The sequence below is a fragment of the Esox lucius genome, chromosome 6, assembly GCF_011004845.1.
Source record: "Esox lucius isolate fEsoLuc1 chromosome 6, fEsoLuc1.pri, whole genome shotgun sequence".
In the NCBI taxonomy this organism is placed as follows: domain Eukaryota; kingdom Metazoa; phylum Chordata; class Actinopteri; order Esociformes; family Esocidae; genus Esox; species Esox lucius.
In genome coordinates, this window is record NC_047574.1 from 19024288 (window position 1) to 19051819 (window position 27532).

The 27532-nt window shown below is 43.5% G+C and overlaps 1 protein-coding gene across 7 annotated transcripts; it reads right to left on the reverse strand.

The window, feature by feature from the left end:
* Window positions 1-1187: 1187 nt before the first annotated feature.
* On the reverse strand, window positions 1188-26521 carry LOC105010673 (serum response factor). 7 transcript variants are annotated; one of them, XM_010870159.5, is made up of 8 exons: window positions 25406-26521; window positions 21214-21480; window positions 11756-12002; window positions 9748-9909; window positions 9010-9111; window positions 5477-5698; window positions 5063-5164; window positions 1188-4013 (listed from the first exon to the last, which is right to left on the reverse strand). In XM_010870159.5, exons 1-8 carry the CDS (start codon window positions 26021-26023, stop codon window positions 3976-3978), a joined length of 1758 nt encoding a protein of 585 aa, XP_010868461.1. In that variant the 5' UTR covers window positions 26024-26521; the 3' UTR covers window positions 1188-3975. The 7 variants fall into 7 exon arrangements, with proteins under 7 accessions (XP_010868461.1, XP_010868462.1, XP_010868458.1 ...); XM_010870160.5 differs by having other exon boundaries at window positions 5088-5164; window positions 5519-5698; window positions 25406-26520; XM_010870156.5 differs by having other exon boundaries at window positions 5088-5164; window positions 25406-26520.
* Window positions 26522-27532: the final 1011 nt, after the last annotated feature.

A 27532-nucleotide genomic window follows, 5' to 3' on the forward strand; every position in this document is an offset into this window, starting at 1 on the left:
AGTGATTTCATTAACACTCCACACTGACTTTGTGGCCAGCCTGGTCTCAGGGTTAGATGTTACATAGTAAATTATTTGGAACACTCCATTTAGCATGTGACATTAAGAATTAGCAAGAAGTATGATCTTAAACACACTTGGAAAAATGTGTATATACAGTATCTCACGAGTATACCGGTCACATTTTTATAAATATTTGATTATCTTTTCATGTGACAACACTGAAGAAATGATACTTTGTTACAATCTAAAGTAGTGAGTGTACAGCTTGTATAACAGTGTACATGTCCTGTCCTCTCAAAATAACAACACACAGCCATTAATGTCTAAACCGCTGGCAACATAAGTGAGTACACCCCTAAGTGGAAAAAGTCCAAATTGGGCCCAAAGTTTCAATATTTTGTGTGGCCACCATTATTTTCCAGCACTGCCTTAACCCTCTTGTGCATGGAGTTCACCAGAGCTTCACAGGTGCCACTGGAGTCCTCTTCCACTCCTCCGTGATGACATCACAGAGCTGGTGGATGTTAGAGACCTTGCGCTCCTCCACCTTGTTTGAGGATGCCCCACAGATGCTCAATAGGGTTTAGGTCTGGAGACTTGCTTAGCCAGTCCATCACCTATACCCTCAGCTTCTTTAGCAAGGCAGTGGTCATCTTGGATGTGTGTTTGGGGTAGTTATGTTGGAATACCGCCCTGTGGCCCAGTCTCCAAAGGGAGGGGATCATGCTCTGCTTCAGTATGTCACAGTACATGTTGGCATTCATGGTTCCCTCAATGAAATGTAGCTCCCCAGTGGCGTTAGCAGCCCCAGACCATGACCCTCCCACCACCAGGCTTGACTGTAGGCTAAACACTTGTCTTTGTACTCTTCACCTGGTTGCCGCCACACACGCTCGACACCATCTGAACCAAATACGTTTATCTTGGTCCCATCAGACCACAGGACATGGTTCCAGTAATCCATGTCCTTGTCTTCAGCAAACTGTTTGCAAGCTTTCTTGTGCATCATCTTTAGAAGTGACTTCCTACTGGGCCCAATTTGGACATTTTCAGATTTGTTGCCAGCGGTTAAGACATTAATGGCTGTGTGTTGAGTTATTTGGAAGGGACAGCAAATGTACACTGTTCAAGCTGTACACTCACTACTTTACATTGTAGAAAAGTGTCATTTCTTCAGTGTTGTCACATGAAAAGATAATCAAATATTTACAAAAATGTGAGGTGTGTACTCACTTTTGTGAGATACTGTGTATATATTACTCATAATATTTGGCATTCATTCCAAATGTAAGTGTTATGTTGACCTTTTTTCCCAAGCTATTGCTCCTATACATTTTGTCTATTTCAGTGCACTCTCCTACTACTTTCTCTACCACATAATAGGATAAATGCCCCCAAAACATAAAGAACATTGTTTTTAAATGCTGCATTATCTACAAATGTGATCGGATTGAATCCTGGCCTTTGATTGCAAATTCACAAACTAAATTAACAAAAACAAATTAAAGCATTGCATGACCCTACTTGCGCTGTGTAATGTCAGCTTAGTCCATACCACCCCACCCCCCCAATATTTTTCTCAACTGTCGAAACATTCCTGGGATGGGGAAAAATAACACACGTTTTAATCTACAACAAGGGCAAAGGCTATTTGAAATGTTTACAGAATAAAGACATTTAAATTCCATTTGTGAAAATAAACATGAACAGGAGGCACTGTGGTGTAGAAAGAAAATTGCACTGTCTCACTACACCCAATTCACCTGGGTAAACCCAAGGGAATATTAACTGGGTCAGATATGCCCTTATCTTTAAATAAATACTGCAGTGACACTCTCCATGGACACAAGGGCTTACTTTAATACTTTTTGGGGGTTGACAGTAAACAGTTTAGTTTCAAAGTACAACCTCACTATTCTTCATGAAGACAGCAAGAAGAATCCTAACAAAATGCCTGTTTAATGTTTAAATAATTCAGAGGCAACAGTGATGAACCATTATACAAGCAGACCTGGGTTCAAATAATTGCGCTTGAATGAGTTTGCTTATGGAAATGAAAAGTCCCAAAAGGCCACCTAATTAGCGCTCCAGACAGACTTATGAAAATGCTTCAAGTATTTAAACAATTTTAAATGATAGAACCCAGGTGTGGTTGAAGGTGTTAAATCCTTTGTAGAATAACATGAAAGTGTATAGCCTAGATCCTTTAAGGTGGAGCCAGAGTTCAGACCATATAGACCTAACATAAAACATGTTACTTTAAGGCCAATAACACAGCTGAATCCGAAAACCAATATTTTTGCAGTATAGATAAATCAAGTGTATTCTAGTGTCAAAATTGGTTTTGGTGTGGGTTTGAATCTGGCCCATTGCTCTTTTACAAAACCTCATCACTTTCCTGCAAAAAAAATGAATCAAAATTGACTAGTGTAAATAGTGATGTTTTGGTCAAACTCTGTCCTGACAAAATCTGAGATTATCAAAATTAACAGGAAAAGAAAAGGTGTGTCAGGGAATTAAGAGTATGCTCCATACAGATTTCGGTTTATTTCAGTCCTGCCCACAGTATGCAAGTAATCACCCATTTGGAACACAGCTGTGTGTACCAATGGTAATGCCAGGGGTACATTCAGTTTCCCTTCAGATACCCTTGTGGTACCGTGTCCCATTATTAGGGACTCAGGCTATACAGACAAGCCTTATTTGCCACCGTTGTACCCCAGCCAACTGATGTTCATCTAAATAATGTCTCCTTTCACCTGCGAACACATCCACCACACCACCAATTTAATTTTGTCAGACAAAACTGCGCCCAAATCAGGAACATTTTGTCTTCAGTCCAAGTCAACTTGCCTCAAGTCTATATACTTGATAATAGCAGAAAAACAATTGACAAATTCAGTGTTTAATCCTGGCATTAGTTTACCAGTGACCTGATCACAAATGCACTGATTAAATGAAACAGTAGCTTGCAGTGGCCAGATCTTCAGAACTGTGACTGGCAAGGCAAAGGGGTGAATTAGCAAGTGGTCATTGTGGATCACTCTAGAAATTAATTGGCCACCCTTTCCCAATATACATTTTTTCCATGCCCGTTTCAAGTTTAGCTTTACTGATTGGAAAGCTCGGTTCGTGGGTGTTTCAGAATACATTTTCAAAATGGAAAAAATGTCAACCAATATTCAGCGTCTTTGCTCTGACTTGTCAAGAATAAATTGTCCAAGAATGAACATCTGCATATGTATAAATCATAAATCAACATAATATGTATGTATATTACATTCATTTACATACATAGTGTGTAAATAATTCCTTCTATATGCAATATATCTGCATATATATACAAAACGACATAGAAACAACTGCCATTGCACAAACAGGCTAAAAATACAATTTGATTCAATAAAAAATGAAAAATAATATGTACATTTCCAAATCATTAACCTCATGTCCTCCACTACCCCGTCCGTTTATAAATCCCACATTTGCACACATACACACGTATGCCCGTGCACAAGCACACGCGCAAACATCCAGACAAGTGACTGTCTCTTTGGCTGACGTGAAGCTGCGGTACCTGCGTCATGTGCAACCGGCAATTACAGACCCTAAAAACGTATAGCACGCAAGAAAAAACACCACCCTATAGAAAAAGGGGATCCAAAAGAAGGATGTAGTGAATACGTCAATTCCTTCCTATGTTTAGTGAACGAATGCATACATATTTTCAAACATCTACTCACGTACGAGACGACTCACCGCACAGTCTGTGGGTGTGCGCGTTGCACATTGTCGTACTGTGAAGCGCAAGACACGAGGTCTGAAATGAAACGCCGTGGCAAGGCAGCAATAAATACGTGTCAGTCTGTCTGGCCGGATTCCCCCGGGCCTCAGTGCGCCCGTGTCCCCGTCTTTCAGTTGGTCTTAGTGTTCTGCGCCGAGTCCAGGTTGACCACCTGCAGCTCCGTGAGGTTACTGCTGCTGCCGCTCGACTGCTGACCAATCACCATCTGCAACACAGTTATGCACATCAGCATGTGGCACCCTTGACTAATGGAAGACAGTGAGAGTGACGGAGAGAACAGAACTTTCTATGCTCAGCTGAATGCTCCACTTTGCCTTATAAGGGATAGTTTGGGTTTTTGTCCCCCCCCCCCCCCCCCCCCCCCTCCGCCCCAAAAAAATAACATGGTCCACTTCTCCCAAGTATGATGAACTCATGTTTACTATTACGGCCTCAGTTTAAAGAAATATACAGCGCTCTCTTCAGGGAACCCCAGCCAATAATGAATCAGGTGTGCCTGTTCAAGGCTACAACAGATGTTGAAACATCTAGTGATCCCGGGACATTTGATGAAGACTTATCAGTGTGAAGGAAGCAGCTGCCTAGCTGCTCTGACTGGAAGCCGGTGGGAGAACTGCTAGCATGCTTGCTGTTCATCTTTAGTCTACAGACAATACTTCTTCCTAATGTAAAGGTTCAGGATCAATTCTATTTCAACACCACAACATTCAGAGTGTAAAACAAATTCTCATTTCTGCACTGAAGATGTTTTGCATTATTCCTGAATTGAATGGAATTTGAATGGTATTGATCCCAAGCCTAATGTCTAGGAGCATCACCATTTACACAAAATTGATTAATTTCAATAATCTCAATTGCATAAAAAAGCCTCGTGAAATTCCACGTTTAGTGTAACTGTAGCTATGGTTCTCTGAAACACCAGTTTAACATTCTGCTCTTCAAATCAAATCACACACAAGCTATTAATGGATAAAAAAAACAAAAAACTTTTCAATCTTGCATGGCATTCTGTTAGAAAAACAGGAACGACAACATGGATGTCATCCATCTTCCATGCAGTACTTGGGTTGGCCGACGCCTGTGCTTCCATTGTGTCACTGGTGTTGTCTGAATATCTGAACACCATGCAATCTACATACAGAAACCCGGAGGGGGGCGGGGCAAAGCCTTCCCTTCCACAGTGAAGGACGGTGCTCGGGTGTGTTAGTGCAGGTCAGTGGCATGCTGCTTGCAGAGAGAATATGAGGGTTTCACTTGTAAAATGGAGGTCTTGCCGTACTGGGTGGAGTTGCACTGCCGACACCGGGATCTGCATGGTTCCGGGTGGCGCCGTGAGGAATACCTGAGGAATAGCACCTGGCCAGAGAGACACGTCCAAATCAGAAATTTCATTTGGATGAACATTTAACAGACAAGTCCAGAAACTGTGTGCATGCTGTACAGGCTGAACCAAACCCACTTCAAACACTAGCCAGTCAACTTCCTTTCCGTACATGTATTTACCCCAGACCTGGTTTCAAACAGTTATTTAAGCATTTGATTGAGCTTGCATTGCAGCCGGAAAATATTAAAAGGCAAATGACTCCTACATGAAGCCGGGTCTGATTCATACATCCCCAACACCCCTCCCCCGGTTTCCACATTCACCCACAGCCGACGGAGCCTCACCTGTGTCCCAGCGAAGCCTACTGTAGTCTAGCGTGGTCTCACCTGTGTCCTGGCCCGGACCGTGGGACACCTGCATGGCAGAGGCACCCTGGGAGAAGGCGTTGAGAACGGCCAGGCCACCGTCAGCCAGCGTTGGCGTGGACGCGTACATCACCGTGTGGGGGCTGGTGTACATCATGTGACCCGCCATGGACGTGGGCGCCGACGACGTGACAATGGTCGCTGGGGGGGGGGGGGGTGTAAGTAAGTGACTTGAGTTTATGAAACATTGCCTAGCAGATGGCACTGTGTTAGGGCTGCACGATATATCGTTTCAGATGTACGCATCCACAATAGTCACAACGCAAAACGTGTGATTTATTAAGGTAAACATATAATCGGTCTACTCCTATATATTTACATACACACAAACTCACCTAAAGGATTATTAGGAACACCATACTAATACTGTGTTTGACCCCCTTTTGCCTTCAGAACTGCCTTAATTCTACGTGGCATTGATTCAACAAGGTGCTGAAAGCATTCTTTAGAAATGTTGGCCCATATTGATAGGATAGCATCTTGCAGTTGATGGAGATTTGTGGGATGCACATCCAGGGCACGAAGCTCCCGTTCCACCACATCCCAAAGATGCTCTATTGGGTTGAGATCTGGTGACTGTGGGGGCCATTTCAGTACAGTGAACTCATTGTCATGTTCAAGAAACCAATTTGAAATGATTCAAGCTTTGTGACACGGTGCATTATCCTGCTGGAAGTAGCCATCAGAGGATGGGTACATGGTGGTCATAAAGGGATGGACATGGTCAGAAACAATGCTCAGGTAGGCTGTGGCATTTAAAAGATGCCCAATTGGCACTAAGGGGCCTAAAGTGTGCCAAGAAAAAATCCCCCACACCATTACACCACCACCACCAGCCTGCACAGTGGTAAAAAGGCATGATGGATCCATGTTCTCATTCTGTTTACGCCAAATTCTGACTCTACCATCTGAATGTCTCAGCAGAAATGGAGACTCATCAGACCAGATAACATTCTTCCAGTCTTCAACTGTCCAATTTTGGACAACCATGCCATGCTCAAAATTGCTTAAATCACCTTTCTTTCCCATTCTGACATTCAGTTTGGAGTTCAGGAGATTGTCTTGACCAGGACCACACCCCTATGCATTGAAGCAACTGCCATGTGATTGGTTGATTAGATAATTGCATTAATGAGAAATTGAACAGGTGTTCCTAATAATCCTTTAGGTGAGTATATATATATATATATATTTTTTTTTTATGTTAAACTAGCATTATGTCTGATAGAAGGTAATTTACTCTGATTTAGGGGTTATTGGATACAGAGTTTATTATTATTATTTTAAACACGGTTCATTGACAGGCTCTGCTTGTGTGTGATGAAATGATGAGCGAGGAACTTGGAAAAAGACCGAAATGGAGGAATTTTGTTGCAAAAAGAAATGCATCATCAATTACATGGAAATATTTTGGCTACAGACAGGATGATGTTGACCAAAAACAGGTACTTTGTCGAGAGTGCCTTGCAATCTTTGCCACAACACGAGGCAACACGACCAATTTGTTCGATCATTTAAGGCGGCATCACAAATCTTCGTATGATGAGTGCAAAGCATCTCAATGCTGTCCAAAGCAAAAAAAAATTGGATGCATTTGCCATTAGTACACCATACGAGAAAGGTTCCAAACGGTCGAGAGAAATCACAGATTCAATAACATTTCACGTCACCAAAGACATGGTACCAATTAACACGGTTGCCAAAGAGGGTTTTAAAAACACGATCCAGTCTCTTGACAAGCGGTATGTAATGTCATCACGCAATTTTTCAAGCGGTATGTAATGTCATCATGCTATTTTTCTGAAGTTGCCATCCCAAAGTTGTACAAGAAATGCAATACACAAGTTGAAACAGAGCGGTCACAAGTGGAATATTATACAGCAACAACTAACAACGACTATTTTAGTGTCTCATATGTGAAGCCAGTTCTTCACCTCTTCAATGCTGCTAATACAAGAGGGAGACAGACTTGACCAAGACCTTGAAAACTGATGTTGCACTACATCAACGAGAAATATAGAGATGAAGCTACTCAGGAGCTGCTAGATACGGCTTCTTGTTTGGACCCCTGGTTCAAGATGGACTTCATCAGTGAAGACAAGAAGCCCCAAGTCAAGGCCAGAGTGGCATCAGAAACGATGGAATGCCAGGAGGTGACGTCAAGCAGCAGCACTGAATTGGAGCCTGAAGTGGCTGATACGTCCCAGGCAAAGAAAGCCAAGAAGTCCTTTGGAAGTTTCTTTAAACAGAGTGGAGCTGCAGCAAAGGGTGATTACTCTCTGACCCACAAGGATGCTGTGGAAGCAGAATTAAACAACTACCTGCTAACACCTTTCATAGACAAAGAGGAACATCTGTAATTGCGAATAGACTGGTATTCTTGGCCAAAAACCTTCAAGTTTGAGTGAGCAACGTATACATGCTTAAAGTCAAGTTATTATGTTTGAATAGTATTTATTATATTATTCTACAGTTGTGAGAAAAATGTATTTATTTTACTAGGTACTCTGTTTAGAAAGAAACCAGATTTTATACAGTTGAAAAGTTTAATCGGCATTTGTCTAGCCATGATGATCGACACGGTTTTCCTTTGGCACTGTTGCTAAGAAAAGTTTATTTTAAAAACTAAAGTTTGTGAAATACAATGGTTCTGTGTTGGTATTTCTTAATCATGTTAAGTTATTTGGTATGTATTTGTTTTAACCTGGTTGGAGTGCTGAGATGAAGCCTCCTGTAATCTCCTGGGTCCCTTACAGACACCACACCTCTTCATTCACAAATGAGCCCCTTTATTTGAGGGTAAGCAACATGCATTATTAATATCATAACATGTTAGATCATTGACTTTAGCCTGAATTGATAGAAGAGTATTACATGAATACAATAGAACCATGGTCAACTAAACAGTGTATTAATTAATATAATAAATTAAACTACCCAAAGTTTTTATTTTCCATGAAGATGCAGTTCCCTACCATATCACCCCAATCATTCTAGAATAATAAAATATTCTCAAATAGAGCTTTTCCAAGTCCTCTGGTGAAGACATCCTGTATTTTTTCATATCGCAATATATATATCGCAGAAAAACTAAATATTGCAGTTATTTGTCAGTTATTTCCAATATCGTGCAACCCTACACTGTATCATCAAGGATAAAGCCAATTACTGTTTAAATGTAGTTCACCTAAATGTGTTAGACTCCAGTTACACAGAAGATACAAGCACATCACTCACACCCAGGACAAAGACTCACTAGTTATCTACCTGGACTCCGCCCATATCGGAAAGGGCTACATTCTCAGAAATACAGTGGATAGAATGTACAAAATGTTGTTTCTAACGGGAATGCCTGTTCTATTCATTTAATCTTAGCCGATGAGGGAAATTCATATGGGTTACATCTGGATTGAAAGACAAAGACGGACAGGCACTACACAGAGGAGGGTTACCGGTGGAGACAGTTGAGGTCTGGGAGATCTCAGAGCTGCTGTCGTTGGCGTGCGTGGTGGGCTGAACATGGATGGCCTGCAGCTGCTGGGTCATCCCTCCCCCTGGACGACAGGCGATACAGAAAACAACAGCTTGTTCACCTGGGCTGGACAACGTTCTGCCAGAGCACTGAGACGTGGGACCAATACTGCAACCTTCTCTAGAAACGGGACATGGTTTCATCCACCTCGTCACATCATGCCTGTATTATGATGGTTATCCCTTAATACATCCCAACTTGCTGCAGACAGACATGCAGAGAAAGGCAGTCAGAGGGACAGGCAGGCAGGCAGGCAGAGAGGCAGGCAGGCAGAGAGACAGGCAGGTGTCTTTTCTCCAGAGCACAAATGAGACCATGACAATATCCGCAACAGTTAACGAACTCGTCCTTTTTGGAAATCGGTACCCAATTCCTCCCAAGCACGTCACGTGTATTTCACAAAGCCCACAGTACACCAGCTCTCTCATCATCCCACTAAAAATGGCATCTAAAATAGAATGACTTGTTCCTCATGGAAGCCTGCCAATCCCCATCCAGATAGGAGCCACCCCCCAGCCCATATTTACTATGAACGAGCCTTGGTCGCGTTTTGTCATTTTATGCTGCGGTGAAAGTGAAGACGTCTGGCACTGACAGACCGGCCGGCCGGCAGGCTAGTACCGCTTTACTGCCCGAACAGGCCGACGGACAGACTGACCTAGGGCGACGGCAGCGGGGAAGCGGAAGACGGCCTGCTGGCCTTGCTGTGCCAACTGTGAGGCGCTGAGCTGCTGTCCCTGCTGTCCCTGGATGGCCAGCGAGTGCTGGTGTAGCTGGCTGAGCGGAATGGTGGGGGTGCCAGGGGGAAGGGCAGTGCCTGCTGCAGGGGGGAGAATGGGGGGGAAAGAGAGAGAGAGAAGGGGGATTTGTATAGCCACATCGTCACATGGCCCACAGACAGTTGCCTTTTTTTTTTGGGGGGGGGGGGGGGGCTGAAGGAGGATTGTGTTATTCCACCTGCCACTGCTGTCATGTGCCAGACAGGTGATGCAAGCGCAGAAGAGGAAAGAAAGAAGAGGCAGAAAGAGAGAAACGGAGAGAGAGGAGGGACAGAGGTGCTCCCAAGCTGCCCTTCATTGTGCTGTCATGATGGGAGGGAGATGGGGAGCGGGAGGTCAGCCACCTCCGCAACCCAACCAAGTCCCTGCGCCGCTTCGTCTGTCGTGGGACAAGCTACGGGCGTCGCCCAGGCAACAGCGGCGTTCTGTGAGTGCTCCACAACATGACATCAGTTTCCTTTAAAAGGTGGTCAGGGATCAGTTTATAAGGTTATAATAGCAGTGACTATTTCATGCCTTACATCATCACCAGTGGACACTGCCTAGTTCCAACTCTAAACTAACTCAGTATTTCAGAGAGAGTAATAAAAGAAATCCTTTGCAATGCAAATACAAGAGAATCTAAGAGGCTTTCCTCACACCAGGCAGCTTATAAAACATAAATCCCAAAACATTAAAACCCAATATTCCTTATGGTTTGGTGGGGTCTCCACAGAACCAGATAGCATATACTGTCACAAAGAGCATGTCTGGCTCCTCAACCCTGTCAGAGCTGGGGCTCTGTGAATTAGTACACAATTATCACACGAACAACCCAATCTTCGTTGAATATTCATTACTAATTACAGGGCGGAGTACGGCAGCTCCCTTCACAGTGGCCATTGTGTTGGGCTTTCTAATTATTCTTCTCATACAATGGAAATCAAAGGAAGGAGCCCACAGATGGAGAGGCTTTGTAATAAGGATGAGAGGGCTTCCTGCAAATGTAAAACCTGGCCTAATGTAGAGCTGAAGTGGAGATTCAAGGCAGTCTGCTGCCATGAACCACCTCCAGGGCCACAGCGACATCATTCACATTCAAATGGAGGTCGACAAAACCAGAACTGGGTTCAAATAAACGCTTATTGAAGTATTCTGGTGGACTAGGAGGTCCACTGGTCTAAGCCACTGACTTGGTGCACCTCAGCAGCATGGGGTTGAAACCAGCCCACTGCTCTATTCAGCAGAAATCTCTCTCCTTGGTCTCAATCACAAAAGCACAAAAAATGCCAGGAAATAAACAGCATCCTCCACAGAAATGCTTAAATAACACATTTTTAAGCAGTTTGTACAATGGAGCTTTTTAAATAGTTTAAATTCCTTTTAAAGCATTTAAATAATTTCCAATTTAACCACTATTTAAAAATGATTATTAATTACTATTTAAATACCCAATAAGACCAAACTGATTTGCCAACTGTTAGATCTCATGTTACGTCCAGCACCATTGTAAGAGCATTGTCTGTGTTTCAGAGTAAACTGCAGCTCATAATAAACCAGGTACGTTTGTATGAGACCTTGTACCACAAGTATAACAAATACATTTAACTGTGACATTGGTAATATACCAAAACCCATTCAAGATGTCTTACTGCAAACTAGATACCAACACAACTAAACCGGTATGCCATAACCGTGCCATATAATCTCTTACAAACTGGGTGGTTTGAATCCCGATAAGCAATAATGATGTGGTATATTGCCAATATACAAAGGTTAAGGGCTGTATCCCTGCAAACTGCGGAGGGTCGTGGCTTAGACAAGCTGTTGACCGCGGAATATCGGCCATGGTAAATAATAGCATAATTAAGTACAGCGTAGCATAGAGGCCAGTTTGGCTATAGGTACCTGACATGAAGGTGAAGCCACTGGGCAGCTGCATGACCTGACCCCCGGAGCTGCCGGCAGTCTTCAGGACGGTGCCGTTGGCGTTGCTGCTGGCCGAGACGGGCGCCAAGTAGTTGGTGATGGGAAAGGAGGCCCCGCTGCTCACCTGCATGGTGGTGGAGGTGGTGAGGGCGGCGGGGGCCGTGGGCGAGTGGGTACTGGGGGTGCCAGGGAGGTTGGCCACTGTGAACGCAGGCTTTAGCTGCTCCTGGGGAGGGGGAAGCAGCAATTAGCGGGGGCTGTCCACGTAACGTCATGAAAAAAGACCCAGTCCCACACCTGACTGTAGCAGAGGAGCAGAAGACAACAAGCCGTAACAGAAATGAGAAAAGGATCTCTGCACACTCAGGATCAATGTCATCTTAAATGTATTATGAGCCCTTATGTGATCCAAAGCACCTAATAAACAGGAAATTGCCTTTATCCTGACTGTGCAGAGATCTGGTTTTTAAGTGTTTCTTATGAGGCAGTGCCAAAATATGGTCTCTGTTTATTGGTGTGAGGGGGGACTGCAATTTACTGACTGAATTCACTGACTGGAACAACCCAGCATGTTAAATGAGTCAAAGAAATGTCCTAAGGATTAGTGTGTGTGGGAATCACTTCTCAATATATCATGTCCCTCACGACCACAATGGAAACCAGCCTTTAGACTTGGTGTTTATATCCTGGATAGTTGGTGATGTGTACGTGTTGCCATAGGTAACATCATTATTCATGGATTTTATAAATGTCAACTAAAATTGATCAATCAGTCAGTCAATCAATAAAGTACATTAAGGGAACTGGTATTTCATGTGATGATAGATTCCTAGAATGGTAGTTCACCAAACAAGCTGTATTTTGTACAACTCGGCCACCACATATACTAAGGTGTTTCCTGAGTGAGCAGAAAAGCATTTATTCGTCTCGGACAGTGGATTGTATTGGTGCTGTAAAACAGAACATGCATGGTATTTCCAAGGATGAATGAAGGGCAAAAGACAAGAAGGGCATCATGAGAAAAACGATCCTCATAGATTCCCAGTGACTTAGGCCTGGCAGATCAATAGTGGGCATTTTCACCACAGAAGTGTCCCGTCAACAAAAGAGACGGGTGGACGGACAGGCCCATAGAGCAAGATCAGCTGTTTCTGTAGCCATGCAGCTTTGTACAAGTACACCTACTGGATTTAATGGGCAGCGGGACCATGCTGCTTGTGTTTCAACGAGAGTGGCCTTTCCCAAGGACAGCTTGGTCCTGCAAGTCTTCCTTTTAGTAGAGCTGCAATGTGTGTTATTGGATGGAGACTACTCCTGTACAGTTCCCAGAAAGGAAAGAAACACTGCTAGCCCCTTAGAATTCAAGAATAAGTATTTGAGACTCTTCTATCCACAGCGACTCACAGGGAGTGAATACCATTTTCCGTACCGTTCCTCCGTGGGAATCAAACCCACAACTCTGCCACCACATTTACCAGAGCCACCAGGGACCACAATTCAAACTATATTTGATGATGAATAAGCACCAGGAGTGAGAGGTCAATTCAATTAATGTCAGAGTAGAGTGACTGGCCCAGGCTGCTGGGGAGGGCATTGGAAGGGGTGACAGCTGGACATTGTCTGGTCCAGTATTCACATCCAGACCAGAAATAACTTTATATGCAAAGGCACCTCTAAAGCCAGGCAACCACTTTAACTGAAACCTGAACATTACACTGTACCTATTCTGTGCCGTTATGAATTCATTCTTATATAGAAATAAATCTCATAAAAAACTTCAAATTAACATTCATATTTTAAAACCTTGTGGAACCATCTTTGAAGATATGGGTTGTTTATCTTTTTTAAACACACATTTAAAAACAAAAAATCCATCTATGAACTTTCAATTGAGGATAAGCTACACACCTGAAAATTGAATCTACAGAATGTCATTCAAAAAAAGTTTAGGGCACAATTACCTTTATATACTGGAAGCACTAATCCAATTCAGGTAAATTGTATTTAGGAAGTAAACGATTTCGAATAGACACTTTTGAGTCAACGGTAGAGAGAGATTTGGAACACCCCAACTTAACTTCACTTAGGCCTATTGGACACCAATGCCACAGAATGAACCAATGCTGTAAACGAATACCAGCAGATGAAACTGCCGTGTCACACACAAATCACCACTATAGTCAAAATTCTCAGGAATAAAAGTGCTCTGCCCATGTATTTTGATGAGTTACCATGACAACTGGCCTCGCAGACATTGCATCCCTGTAAACAACTGACGGGCATGTTTTAACAGAGCCTAAATGCTTTCATCCACCCTCATGAAGACATTGAGGTAGAACCACACCAAACCAACTACATGGGTTACAGACATGGCGAAAAGCAGACACAACACTGGGTAACTTGAGGAGTTGTGGTACCATAATAACAAAACAGCAACATACCAACTGTATGCGAGGGTGTACAGTAGTGATTTGCGAGTGGGCTGCCAAGAGAGTTAGGAGAGAACAGCATGTACACCCTACGCAGGCACACGCACTCAAACTCTCAATGTATGGCTTGGTTTCAGAGATCCTAGCTTGTCACGACTGGTAAAATGAAGAGGAACTTGTTGGATGGACTCTGATTAGGCTGGAACTAGTAGTCCTCGACTGAATAACAAACTCAACAGAGAATGTACAAATCGCAGTTCGTTATGACTTTATCGGGTATACCTGCTCATAACGTAAATAGCCAAAAAATGTATAATGGGGCAACAACTCAATATATATATAAAGCATGCAGACACAGTCAAGAGATATAGTTGTTTGACCAAACAGAGTGGGGGAGAACGTGATTATCACCTTGGACAATAGTATGATTGTTGGTGCCAGACATGGTGGTTCTAGCATCACAAAACAGCAGACACCTTAGGTTTTTCTCAAACTATAGTCTCGGGATTACAGACAAAACAAAAAAGATGAGTGAGTGAAAGTGCTGTGTGAACAACCCTTGTTAATGAGAAAGGTTAGAGGAGACTGGCCAGACTAAAAGCTCAATGTTTTTTTGTTCTTGATAACACAAGTGTTTATATGAAAACACAGATGAAACCAAAGAAAAAGGAAGAAAATCTCTTTTAACCCTGAACAGAAACAAAATTACATTTCAATGTTCTGGGTCCATACAGTACATGTTAAGAGCAGACACTACAAAATGGAGCAGAACCAAAACAATTAGTTCTCTGTTTGCAAGTTACAGACCAAATATATGCCCCATCTATGAAATTCAAAAGACAAAGACACACACGTCATTTGTCAATAATAAATAATAATAAAACATTAAAACACTATTTGCTACCTTCATCCTGACATATGCATCTCATTTAGTCCAGACAGATTCTCTCGGTTTACATGCAGACTTGTTCCACGAGAGACAAAAACTTCAAGTCCCAACTCAATCTGTAAATGACTGAGAGTAGGGCCTAATAGTGAGAAGTACGCACGTAGTGAAAAGTTTGGATCTATGCAGCCAAAGCCAAACACCCCTATTGGTTTTCTTAATATGTGACTGATTGAGTGGGTGAGAGGTACTGAATGCAACGTGGACTACTGAGGGCTCACTGATAAGTCCCTCCGCTGTAACACAGATACATATCTGCAAGCAAGCAAGACAACTGAGGCATACACACACACACACACACGCACACACGCGCACACACACACGCGCACACACACACACACGCACGCACACACGCGCAGGCAAGTATTGCATATGACAAACAATAATTGCAGAGGCTCAATAAATCACATCTGTTACTGAGAATACCTACATACCAACACACACAGTTTGAGTATTGGCCACGACTAGACGTAATTCTGTCTTAATGAAAACATTTATTATTCCTGGTTAATGGCAGAAGGAAGCTACAGAAAGCCTGCAGGTAAAGCAGGAGAGAAAGCAAGAGTGAGTGTTACTAGTCCAAGGTCCTTTTCCTCTCTAGTTAAACAGCATGGTGGAGGGGTTGTGGGTTAGAGCTGTGCTATGCTGCTTCTACATAGGTGTGTGTGTGTGTGTGTGTGTGTGGCAGGAGTGAGAGAAGACAGTGTCTCCATTTTTTAGGGTTGATCATATCATACTGAAAAGAGATATCTTTAACCAGAACTGTTTTAGTCCAGGATAAAAAGGAGTGTGACATGGTGTTGAGCCCTGAGGACCAGGTATTTGCCGGACAGACCAGAGGGTGAAAGGGAGGGAGCGTCTGAAGGCCACGCGGGCCCCGTTTGGGACAGGGGACATGCAGGACGTGGGTGGGGGGATGGACAGCTGAGGGGCCAGTAGACAGCTGGCGGCAAGGGTCGGAAACCCGAGCACCCCGGGGAGGGGAGTTAACCCTTTCGACGCCAGCTGAGACAGGACGGGAGGCGACAGGCCGGCCAGCGTTAAGAATGGCAGGCCACAGCCTGTACAAACGTTGCAGCCCTTTGGTCCAACCGGTTGGTGGTGAGGTGGTGAAACCTGAAAATATCCTGCTTTAGTTGTGGTGCTCGAAGTATCCCTCGTCTTAGTCTTATCTCCTGTTTCTGTAGAACGATGTACTGCAGCATAACATACAAAAAGACCACCTGGACCAGAGGACTAGTCTATCACACAACCGAATCGCCAATCCATCTCAGCCAGAACTGCAGAAAAAATAAACAAATATTTATATTAATATATATATTTGTATATATACAGAGAGTATTCGCTCAAATCAAAAAAAAAAAAAAAAAGTAATGCATTGGTACTTAAATATATTGGAACTTCCAAACCTTCAGATCCTCTTCTCTACCCTCTCAATGCTGGGTGTCTCAGGCTCTTAGACTGTATCCTACCTGGCGAGCCACTCCTATCAGGTGATGTGGGGAGGATCTGTAACTCCTTTGCAGGCTTTCACTACCCGTGTCCAACAGGGCCATTTTCTAGGCCCTATTCTCTACTTTCCATCATATTCACACATGGCCGCTCCCATCACTGCTATGCAGATGACAAAATATTTGTATCCTTCCCCCTCCCAAATGGTGACATTTCATGCCTGGAAGACGTTTCTTCATGGATTTCGGCCCATAGCCTCAAGCTCACCCTTAACAAGACGATGCGGCTCTTCCTCCGGGAAAAGGCCTAAATGCTGCAAGACCGATCACGGTTGACAGCTCCACTTTTTCCCGCTACCAAAGTGCAAAGGACTTTGGCTCTTGACAACACCCAGTCATTCTTCGCAAACATTTAAGCTAACTCTAACCTTATGGAGGCATCAGGTTCATGCTCTACAACATTTGTAGAGAACTTCCTTCCCTCACACACAGGTGATGGTATGTCTGGATTAGTTCCAACTGTGGAACCCAAATCTCTGCCAATTTTCTCCAATAAATACATGAAACCCTACCTTTTTAAAGAGTATATTAAGTAAGTTTCAAATTTGGTTGGTTGGGTCAAATTTTAAGTATCTAAATATACAGAAAGGTATTTAAATAAATATGAAACAATTTTCAATAGACTGTACATTATTTACTAAAGGTCAGCCAACCATTTTGTAAGACAAGTATCAACATGATGCAACATAATCTTTTGCCACTGTACTTTGTCTCAGAGGGAACTATCCTAGAAATGTGCCACAGAATTAAATAGAAGTCAGTAAAACAATGCTATCAGTTTAACCTGGCTGGCATTAACCTCTATCAACCTCAATCTGGATCTTTTTAACACCATTAATTTGTGTTTTGCCTATTCAGATGGGCTCTAATGTGATTGGTCACTGCTTTCCTGGCTACCCCATCCAAATTACTCTGTTCAAAGGCAGTGCACACCAATGTTTCTTAACTTCAACAAGTCTGGATTTGATCCTTCAAACATACTGATTTTAAACTGTGTCAGGTTCTTGCCTGGAGGAAAACTAAAACTGAACTATAGCCCTTCACATTAATCAAGTCTACCCCAGCGCATTCAAGCTATTCCTTCTGTCTGGACATAGGTCCTATAGATTCCAGACATTCCTCTACAAGATTTTAAACTTTTCAGAAAGCCTGCTCCAGTTCCTTTGACCTAGATCCTGTTAAATCTATTATGGGTGTAGAACCAACGTTCCTCTGGCTTTGACTAACACCTCTCTTGCACCGTCCTTTCTCCACAGGACCTCAGACCTTGGTTACTACTGGATCCCACATCCTCCCCTCAGGCATCTCCAATGAAACGGAGGCTTCAAAATGAGCAAAACTGATGTGGAGAAACATGCCACTTAATATAATGGTGCAGTGACAGGTTCTAACAAATGATAAGCAAATGTCTTTCTTTGGGTGCAAAGAAACAGACTCTGTGGGTCTCTCTGGGCTATAACACGTCAGTCTAGCTCCTCCACTGAAAATAACGATGCACAGGGGCCCTATGGATAGAGGGTGGATTGTCGTCAGGTTCACTCCTCTTTTCTACTTTAGAAATTACGTTTACTGATTAGTTCGGAGCTTCGCTCACCTGGTTTTCTAATTCTTAAAATCGGACACCATTGAAAGGAAAAAAAACGAAAAACTTAGCTCCACAGTGGAACAACTTTGACCCCCCTGACAATTTGACCCCACTAGAGCAGGAGAGCACACATGTATCGTTGGCCTTCTTCTATAAAACAGAAGTTACAAATATTTTCAACTGGAAAGAGTTGTTCTAATGATGGATGAGCTGACAGGGGAGGCTGGGTCTATAGGTGGTTTGTGAGATGATTCTGTACTCACTGGAGGTTAAATAAATCCAGAGTGGCGGCTCGCCCCCCGGTCCAGCCCTCCCTCTGCTTGGAGGGGTCTACTGTAGCCAGCTACAACCTCCCTGGTGGCTGTCTGTCTCCCATTTGCTGGCTCCCATCTCGTGCTCTGTCACCCTGCCAGCAACATGGAATTCACGGCTCCATTTGGGACTGCTAAAAAAGGCAAGGCAGCCCAAGTGGAGGAGGTGCAGCCAATGGCAGCTGACCTGTCCACTTGCTCGCTGTGAAGAGGATGGGGGGGGGGGGGGATACACCCATTGCTCCCACCTCCGCTCCGCTGTCACTAAATGTGTCTCAGACTCTTTCCCCTCTCCCTGTGTCTCCCTCTCCTTTTCACCAGACACCCCATTTAGGAGTAGCCTTGTGATAAGGCTGCATATCTGGGTAAATTAACTTTCCGTTATCTCAATGGTTCTCAGTCTTCACACGCCGCTACAGCTCCCAGCCTGACAGACACTGTTGCCATAGTTCACCTTGTGTCTGGTGTCACTGGAAATGGAGAGAAAACAGCGTTTTCCATGGCCTGGACTATTGCATTCCAACTGCGTCACTGTTGCAGTGGAGGACGACTCAAAGAAAATTTAGCTGCAAATGAATCAAATAACGAGAGCAGTTCTATTCATTCCCGGGGGGCGCAATTATTTCTGGGGACGTCTAAGACAAGTACGCATGCAGACCTAATTGATCAGCGGAAAACGGCGTGAAAAAGCCTGCTTGGTGTTCTCTGGCCTAGCAGTGCCTTTGGTGTGGCAGCTCTGTGGAGAAGGCAACAAGAGTGGGTGGGAGGAAACGCCGTCTGCACTAACGAGCACTGGGAACAAACAAAACCATAATTACAACTACAACACTGTTAGCAGCCCAGGCGGGGGGGGGGGGGGGGGGCACAGATCCAGGATCAGTCTCCACCAGTCCCAATCACAACCGTTATGGAAAACAACTAGCGTTATAGCTGATATGCATATTATAGTCTTACCACACAAGTGTTGATCCCCGACATAAATGACAAACCATACATAAAACTCTCTCCCTCGCCCCATAGACAGACAACCGCACCAGGACAAAGTTCCTGCCTGAAGGCATCACTGATGAACTCGAAAAGTAACATCAAAAGAAACAGATATCAGCCAAACTTTTCATTTTAATTTAACACCAGTCATTTAGCGGATCCTCTTATCTAAAACTTTACAGTAGTAAAGCCACACTTTATTCCTTCCTGGTTTCCCCAGTGGGAATGGATCCCACAAACGCTGGAACTGAAAGAGCCCGACTAAGTGAGCCACATGGCACCGCAAGTTCCCATTCCCCCGTCTTCTAAAATACACCCCTATCCGAGCCTCCAACCTCATTCAAATGTACATAAACGAACACCAGGATAAAAAAAAAAGAAAAAAAAAGAAGAAATTATAATACAATTGCTGGACTCCAAAAGACAGCTGCAGCTTATAAGGAATGTGAGGGGCCTCAGCCAAGAGAGCATGCAGGGAAACCATACCATATATGGACATGGAGGCAGAATCCCATTTTTATCAATGAGTGAAGCAGGCATTAGGAGGACTTAACAACCCAAAAGGTTGTTCGCTGGCCTCAAGGTAGAAGCAAAGCAGCTTGTGACAATGTTTAACGACCATGTAGGCCTGGACGCAACCCTCTAAGACGGGGTGTCCCTAAATGTAGCGGCCGGTGGATGACATCCGGCAGGCTTTCACACATCTGTGAAGGCAGAAGCAGTGGGATGAAGCACATCTGACTTGAAAGACACTTTCCAAACTGCTTCAGGACAATGCAATTTCTACACATCAAGTTCTCCTTTACTAAACCAGTTTTGGGCATATCACAGCACTTTCGAGTAATTACATTGAGGTTCTCTTGAACCAAAAAACCCTCCACTGACAAAAGTATTAAGAAATACTTTTCTCATGTAAAGATTAAAAGAACTGGACGCTTTTTAAGTATAATGCATCATAGAGCAAGACATGAAAATGCCTTACTGATGAAGGCAGTATGTGCAAATTAAATATAATTCACTAAACAACCAAACCAAACTCTGAGCAACCAACCAAAAAAGGTCAACTCAAGTAAAAAAAGAAAAAGATACACAAGAGGTTTAAAACCTGTGAAAAAAATCTGTTCTACACTCTAAACATACCGGTTATGCTGAGGTAAACTGAGCGTTTCCCGAATGTAAAACATTTACTTTCACTGAAACCACTGTTTTCAACCACTGATGAACTAGTTGAATTTTGCCCAGCTGTGCTTGGCTGGCCCATTCCAGTGGGGATTTGACAGAGCATCTGTTTTGTAATTCACTGGTGCTTTATCTGGGGAGAATAAGCTGCTGAAATGACTGTATTAGAATTGAAACTATCAACGGTTCACAGAAAATTAAGGGTAACATAATACATTACCGGTTCAATGTGGATAAGCGGCCATTGCTAAATTGACTCAAAGGTCAAGTGTAATGAGCAGAACATGCAGATGTGTTCCGTTTCTGTTCCAAAGCAAATTTGTTCTGGGTTGTATTCATTAGGACACACCAACTGTTGCAAGTTTTTTCCCCACAAAAGAACATCGCTTTATTGGTCAAGTTCATGTAGTCCCTCCCTGATTTGGTTCCTCTCAGTGCCCAATGAACACAGCCCTGGTCCTTGAGGTGAAGAGCAGCGGCAGAACTTACCTTGGTCTCTCCAAGGCTCTCGGACTCAGACACCTGGTAGGTGAGGTCTGTCTCTTCGAATCCCGTGGCGCTCATGCGCTGGTCGGTGGACGGGTCATTGCGGGGCGGGGAGTCTGGGGAGTTGAGGCACGTCTGGATGAGGGCCTTGCCCGTCTCGCTGGTGATCATGGGCTGGAGCTTGCGTGTGGCAAACGTGTAGACGTGGCCCGTCTCGCTAGCCACCAGAAGCAGAACCTGGGTCCCTGTCAACGTGGAGAGCTCATAGGCCTGCAACAGGATTTAGGGAGGAGGGGGGAGGGCATTGTCAACATCCGTATCAGTTATAGAATCCGCCTCAACATTGGTAACAAATTACCAATCGGCTTCAGCGTCAACATCATCTACGTCCTTATCGGTTTCAGTGTAAACGTCAACGCCAGTCCCGAAGGGCCACTGCCAAAATAAACAGGATAAGAACGTGGTGGAACGTCAGCTTAATAACTGAAAATGTTTGAAAACCTATCCAAACAACGGTAGATTGTTTCCTTACCTAAACCAATATGTGAATTGCAGACATGACCGAATGGGATTGAAGGAAAACAGAGTTCCCTGAGTAAATGACCCACAGAACAATGGGTTAGAACTGCTACCAAGTGGCCAAGAAATGCCTCCGTGGAGAACGGTGACGTATATATACCCAAACTAACTTGCTAAGATAACATGAGATAAGGGTCCAAGAATAGACATTGTGATATATTGAGACTGATTGCATCCCCTTGCCAGACGGATCTGGATTCTGAGAGGGGGAATTGAGTGGGAGTGTTAGCCATGCTGGGCTAAATGGAGGACACGAGCAATGACTCTCACAGGCAGAGGTGGCTGTGAAACCTGAGCTCTTCCGCCTTGTCATTCATTACACACACACACACACACACACACACACACACACACACACACACACTTTCTTTTAGGGAGGGAGAGACTGAGAGTAGGCGCAATACTCTCACCTTCACCTTAGCAAATACAAATGACTTTCACTGATAACATAGCTAACCGCTGGGACTAGAAGATGGCTATTGAACACACAACCAACAATCCTTTCTTGAGCTACATTAAGTAGCCTATGAAAACTAATTGGGTCTATTAGACTATAGTGCCATTTCTATGAGTACTCCATTGGGTACCATTCGACAATAAATCTTGTCAAATGTAACTCACCATAGTGGTAATGTCTAGCTGTCAACCTTCCCAGGTACGTCAAATCAAACTGTACTTGTCATTTGCTTTGTTTCAACAGGTGTGGACTTGTTACAATAGTGAAATGCAGTGAAAGGTCACCTTTAGTTACTGTGCAGCTTGGTCAATAGTCAAGGATTTATAACTATACTGTTGAAAACAGGGGACTGGACATTCATTCATTTCCATTCGGTATCATCTGTCATAATAGCTTGTTTGCTTTAGGCCTCCTGGCTGTCGTAATCCCTGACCTGGTAGTTAGCATGCGACTATTCTAGCTGTGTGTCTGTGGGAATGTGCTTGAGGCAGTGCCCAGTTTGTACAGCTTAACGTGTGCTGTCTGTAAGCTTGGACAGTGACCCCAGTGTGTGGATCCCAGATGGAAGAGTCCCTCTTTGCAAAATCATGGTCTCCATGGCCTTTCATGTAAGGAGCCTGTGGCTGCATTGAATTAGCCCATGCGTAGGCTCACCCAATTAGCACTGTAGCCACTTTCACAGTCATACTGATCAATGTTGCCAAGCAGTTCACAATTAAACGGCTGATAACAAAGGATGTGACCGATAGTTTGATTTGAATGAGGCGTATCCATTGATTAAGCCTCAGGGATGTGATAATCTGAGGTAATCTTGAGCTGAAGTCAAATCCTGGGTGTTGTAAAACAAGCCCAGCTAGAGTGTGAAGGCTAGACAGTCCCTTTGAATGAGCCTGCATATCCATTTCAGAAACAGATCACTGAACTACATCCATCACACAGCCCTGACTTGTGTACTACACATCCAGATAGAGCTAGCAAGGTACATTTGTTCTACTCAGTCTAGTCGGTGATACTACAGAGGCAAATCATTCAGAAGTAAAGAGGCCCATAGAAGACTTACTCAGGGTGTATTTGAGCTGTGAGATGAGGAATGGACCAATGAAAATAGATTCCCTCCATCAAGCAACAAGGGAGTCATCCCTTCCTTCACCTAACTAAATGCACATCACAACACATATAGTAATGAATTAACACGCAGTAAAACTTTCATCAAGTTCACATTCTGATAATCCCATACATCAAGAGTATGATGTCATAACCAATCAGCAGTCAACCTGCATTTGCATTTTAATGACCAGGAAATTCCCACACTATTTCGTTGTTGTTAGGGTGCACTCCAACACAAAAGTTACTTCAGATTTTTTTTTATTGAAATGCTACTTCACCTTCCTAATGATTATCTCTGGTTAATAAAACAAATTAATTTTTAATGACTCCAGTCTGGGGAATGGAGTTACAAATACTCTCAATAAACACATTTGCACAAGTTATTACTTGTGGTTGTACACCCCTGTGGCCCAGAAGGCGATCTGAAACCGGAGTAACAGATGTAGGCATACTTTGGCATAGCGCAATTAAAAGCACAAAACAATCACTCTGTACAATACAGAACCCTCTGTTTCCACGACAACACTGAAGGATGCCAATGGGAGGAAAGCAAAGGACTTCCTCATCAGTAAGAACCCTGTTTCAGAGATCAAACAATGCAAATGAGAAGCACTGCAACTATACAGGTAAAAAAATTAAAATAAAAAAGACACTTCCTGTACTTGTAGCATTTCTCCAACTGATATTACAGCTGCCGCTTTGCCTCAACAAAATGCTAATCTACTTCAGACTTTCGATAGTTTCTACATTGAACCTCATCTGTTATCTTAAACATGATGGTACTGACAGGGTTCATTCCATGTACATACTAGAATCCTGCAGTCTATGGTAAGTAGTATAACCAATGACATTATGGATCCAGCAGAATATTACCAGCCATCAATGCTGATCTATATGCTCATGCTCAGAGGTGTAAAACCCAAAAGATCAGAGGGTTGTTTGAGGAAATGAAACAATCAGCCTCATCTGACAAAGCGGCAATGGTACAGGAGACATCCTTCGTAGAAAAATTACAACGCTTCATTTAGCAAGCAACACTTCATCACGAATCGGCCCATTCTGGATTGAACCCTGTACCTCTGATTCACAATCACACCTCTAAAGTGTCCAGCTAGCTCTTGGGTAGTGTAGACACGGACACTTGAGGCATAGGCTTCGTATGTTTATTAAAGTAGTGTACAGTGGCCGGTTTAGTCTCCTCATGGCGCTCTGATAATCTGTCTCTGGGGTTTAGTCAACTGTCTATGCCTGTCACACTTCAGGACAGATATACAGCTGCGTTTACTCAAAGACTGTAATAGTGGATGTAACCCACAGCAGTGAGTGTTCAGTGATTTACCAATCTTAGTTTGCAGATCCTTAAAACATTTTGCCCTATACATTGAGGTACTGAAGTCAGGCTAGATTAAAAGGCTCTGTGAGAAACAGAGCAGGAACTACTATTTCAATTTGTAAAAAAAATGTAACTGAAATACACACAGAAAATTAATTTACAATTCATGTATCAAGTGTAGCACCACAGTAACCATGCCAGACACAGGTGTGTGTGTGTATACGGTCTTGTTCAGAAATAGGAGTGCCAGTTAATGTAGTCTAGTAGCATAGTCTATTTAAAGCACAAAGCCAGTCATGCCTGTTGTGACTTTCAGTCACACAGTGCCAGGACAGACATGATACTTGTTCTTTAAACTTCAGGTATGGGATTCGTATTACATGAGGTTATGTAATTAATTTTTTTACAAAAATCAGTGGGATTTGGGGTTGAATGGGCCGTTCACGTGTTAAAGAAAATGTAACTCAGTTACATAAGGAAAGGTTATTGTACAAACAAAGGCAACATAATGATGACATTATCGGCCGTTGTACCGGCTACCTTTAGTTGGTGCATCTGGTTTGATCGTTTTACTAAACGTGATGATGCCCCAAACACATCCAGCATGAGTAGCTGACACTTCATACTGGACACCGCAGAGTTGTCCCACAACACATGATTGTCACGTGTGGTGATATGCCACAGCTGGAATCTTCCCTCAGTTCCCTGTGACAACTCACCTTCTTCATTATTCCAGTTTTCCTCTTGCTAAAAGTTGTGTATCGCCTCAACTTGTTGTCGATAAATTCCATTTTGATCTTCACACGCCCACGCGTTTTCTTTCCTGGTTTTGCGCCAGCAACACCTCCAGGGACCACACCATAACCACCCTGTGGTATTCCAGCCTCATGTCCTGTCACTGCAGCCTCCATCTCGAGTCTCTCCCGCTTTACACCTCTTCGGTTGTCCCCTATTGAACCCATCGGCTCGTCATCATCCCCCGAGTCCGAATCAGCGTCCGATCCACTGCACCCCATTGGCACACACTCTTTATCCGGGTTGTACCGGCTGCCCCCGTGTGTGTTCAGACCTATACCTCCCTGGCCGGCAGTCTGTAGAGCGGTCAGTCCCGCTCCGTTCCCTGGTCTTGCCCCACCTCTAGAACCCACTCCTGGACCGTTGCCCCCCAACATCCCAACCGCACCGGTGCTGTCGCTGCCCCCAGTTACCGTTTGTCCAGCTCTGACTGGGTGAATCCCACTCCCAATCACCCCAGAACCGTGACCTATGTTAGGCCTACCCCTGACCGACGCTGACCCGTTTCCCGATGGTGCTGATCCAGCCTGGCTTGGTAACATTCTATTTAGAGGAACCGGTTTCTAAAATCGCCAGCCGACTGCTGGAGCGCGCGTTAGTAAAATTACAGCACAACTCATACAACCCCAACCAACAGAAAGGTAAACAAACAGCAAATATGCGGCCGCGGCAAAAATCGCTTCTGTTTGAAGCCACGAAATCAAACTTTCAAAACTGATGCTACCCTTAGGACTCCTGAGCGTGGTTCAGTTTGTCTCAACCTCCTCTATTTCCAAAACTCCGGGCACTTTCTCAAAAAGGAAAAAGCGAAGCGCGCATTTGTTATTACTCCGCCATGTCATGTAGTTCACTCCGTAAATGTGTAAAATGTCGTCGGTATACGCCTTCAACGCACGAACGCGGCAGTTATTAAATCGAATATGATGCAAGAGCAGTATTACAGCCGTGCATTTGCACACAATCAGCATGTCTCTTGAAAAAAAAGAATCTTGAAGTGGACGAATATTACAATGAAAGATCTACTTTCCTCCTTATAAAGAGATACAATGTTTCCTTTTATGGAGTTGTCTCTCCTTATTTGGTGAGTCACAGCGTTGTCTACCGATTGGCGGATGGGTATCTGACTACAGCTACCATTGGTCAATATCGCATGTTCATTAGAATAAATACCAAAATGGTTGCGCTGTGTACGACGTCACTGTGGCCAGGCAATACGATATTGAAATAACAAAACACTCAAGCCTTCAAAGCAACATTGTATTTAATGTACATCAAGGCAAGTAATAAAATGTTATAACTTTACATAGCCAATACCAGAGGTAATTCACATTACTCATTACATAATTCAATCAAGTTCTACATACACAAACCATTTGTAGACTAAACAGGGCTAATCAAAGGTCAATGACATAATATATAATAAACTATATCACAGGAAACGTTGACAGGACCCTAAAGTTCCTCTGGATAAGAGTGCCTGTAAAATTTCTGAAACGTAAAATGTCACAACAACATTAAGAGGGAATTAAACTGTCAACCCAAGATCATGTTGCCCCCAAGCCTGGTTTGTAACCTCCCACTAATGTAACCACACATTGGAGACAACACATCTCTCACAATAGACCTGCAGAACACTCAGCTGCAATGCCCCCTCCCCAAATTCAGAGGTCTAAATGGTCCCAGTCTCACAAGGCCTCTGAAAAAGAATGAACCAGGAGAGGTTGAAGAGAGGATAAATGGAAAGGCCACATTTGCATGTGAAAATGCACTCATCCCTCTACTACGGCTACACAAGTATCTCTATCATCACGATCAAGCACAAAGATGAGATGATTATTGGGGTGGAGGTATTAGGTCCACTGGATATGAGTAGGCCTAGAGGTCTAGGGTGAAGACCTGTCTTCCTAAACCCGTCATGAAGCCACTCTCTAGCGGTCATCAGAACCTTCTCTTTTGTTCTACATCAAATAACCCCAGAAATTATAGGCAATTGTGTGTAGATTAATGGTAAAAATAATGTATTTAATCAATTGAAAATTAAGTCTATAACT

Bases quoted from the DNA above. Each gene is read 5' to 3' on its own strand.
- LOC105010673 (XM_010870156.5), bottom strand. From the start codon at position 26,023: ATGTTACCAAGCCAGGCTGGATCAGCACCATCGGGAAACGGGTCAGCG. The intron at 12,003-21,213 runs GTAAGTTCTGCC...CCCCCTCCCCAG, and splicing joins AGAGCCTTGGAGAGACCAAG to GAGCAGCTAAAGCCTGCGTT. The intron at 9,910-11,755 runs GTACCTATAGCC...TCCCCCCTGCAG, and splicing joins TGGCTTCACCTTCATGTCAG to CAGGCACTGCCCTTCCCCCT.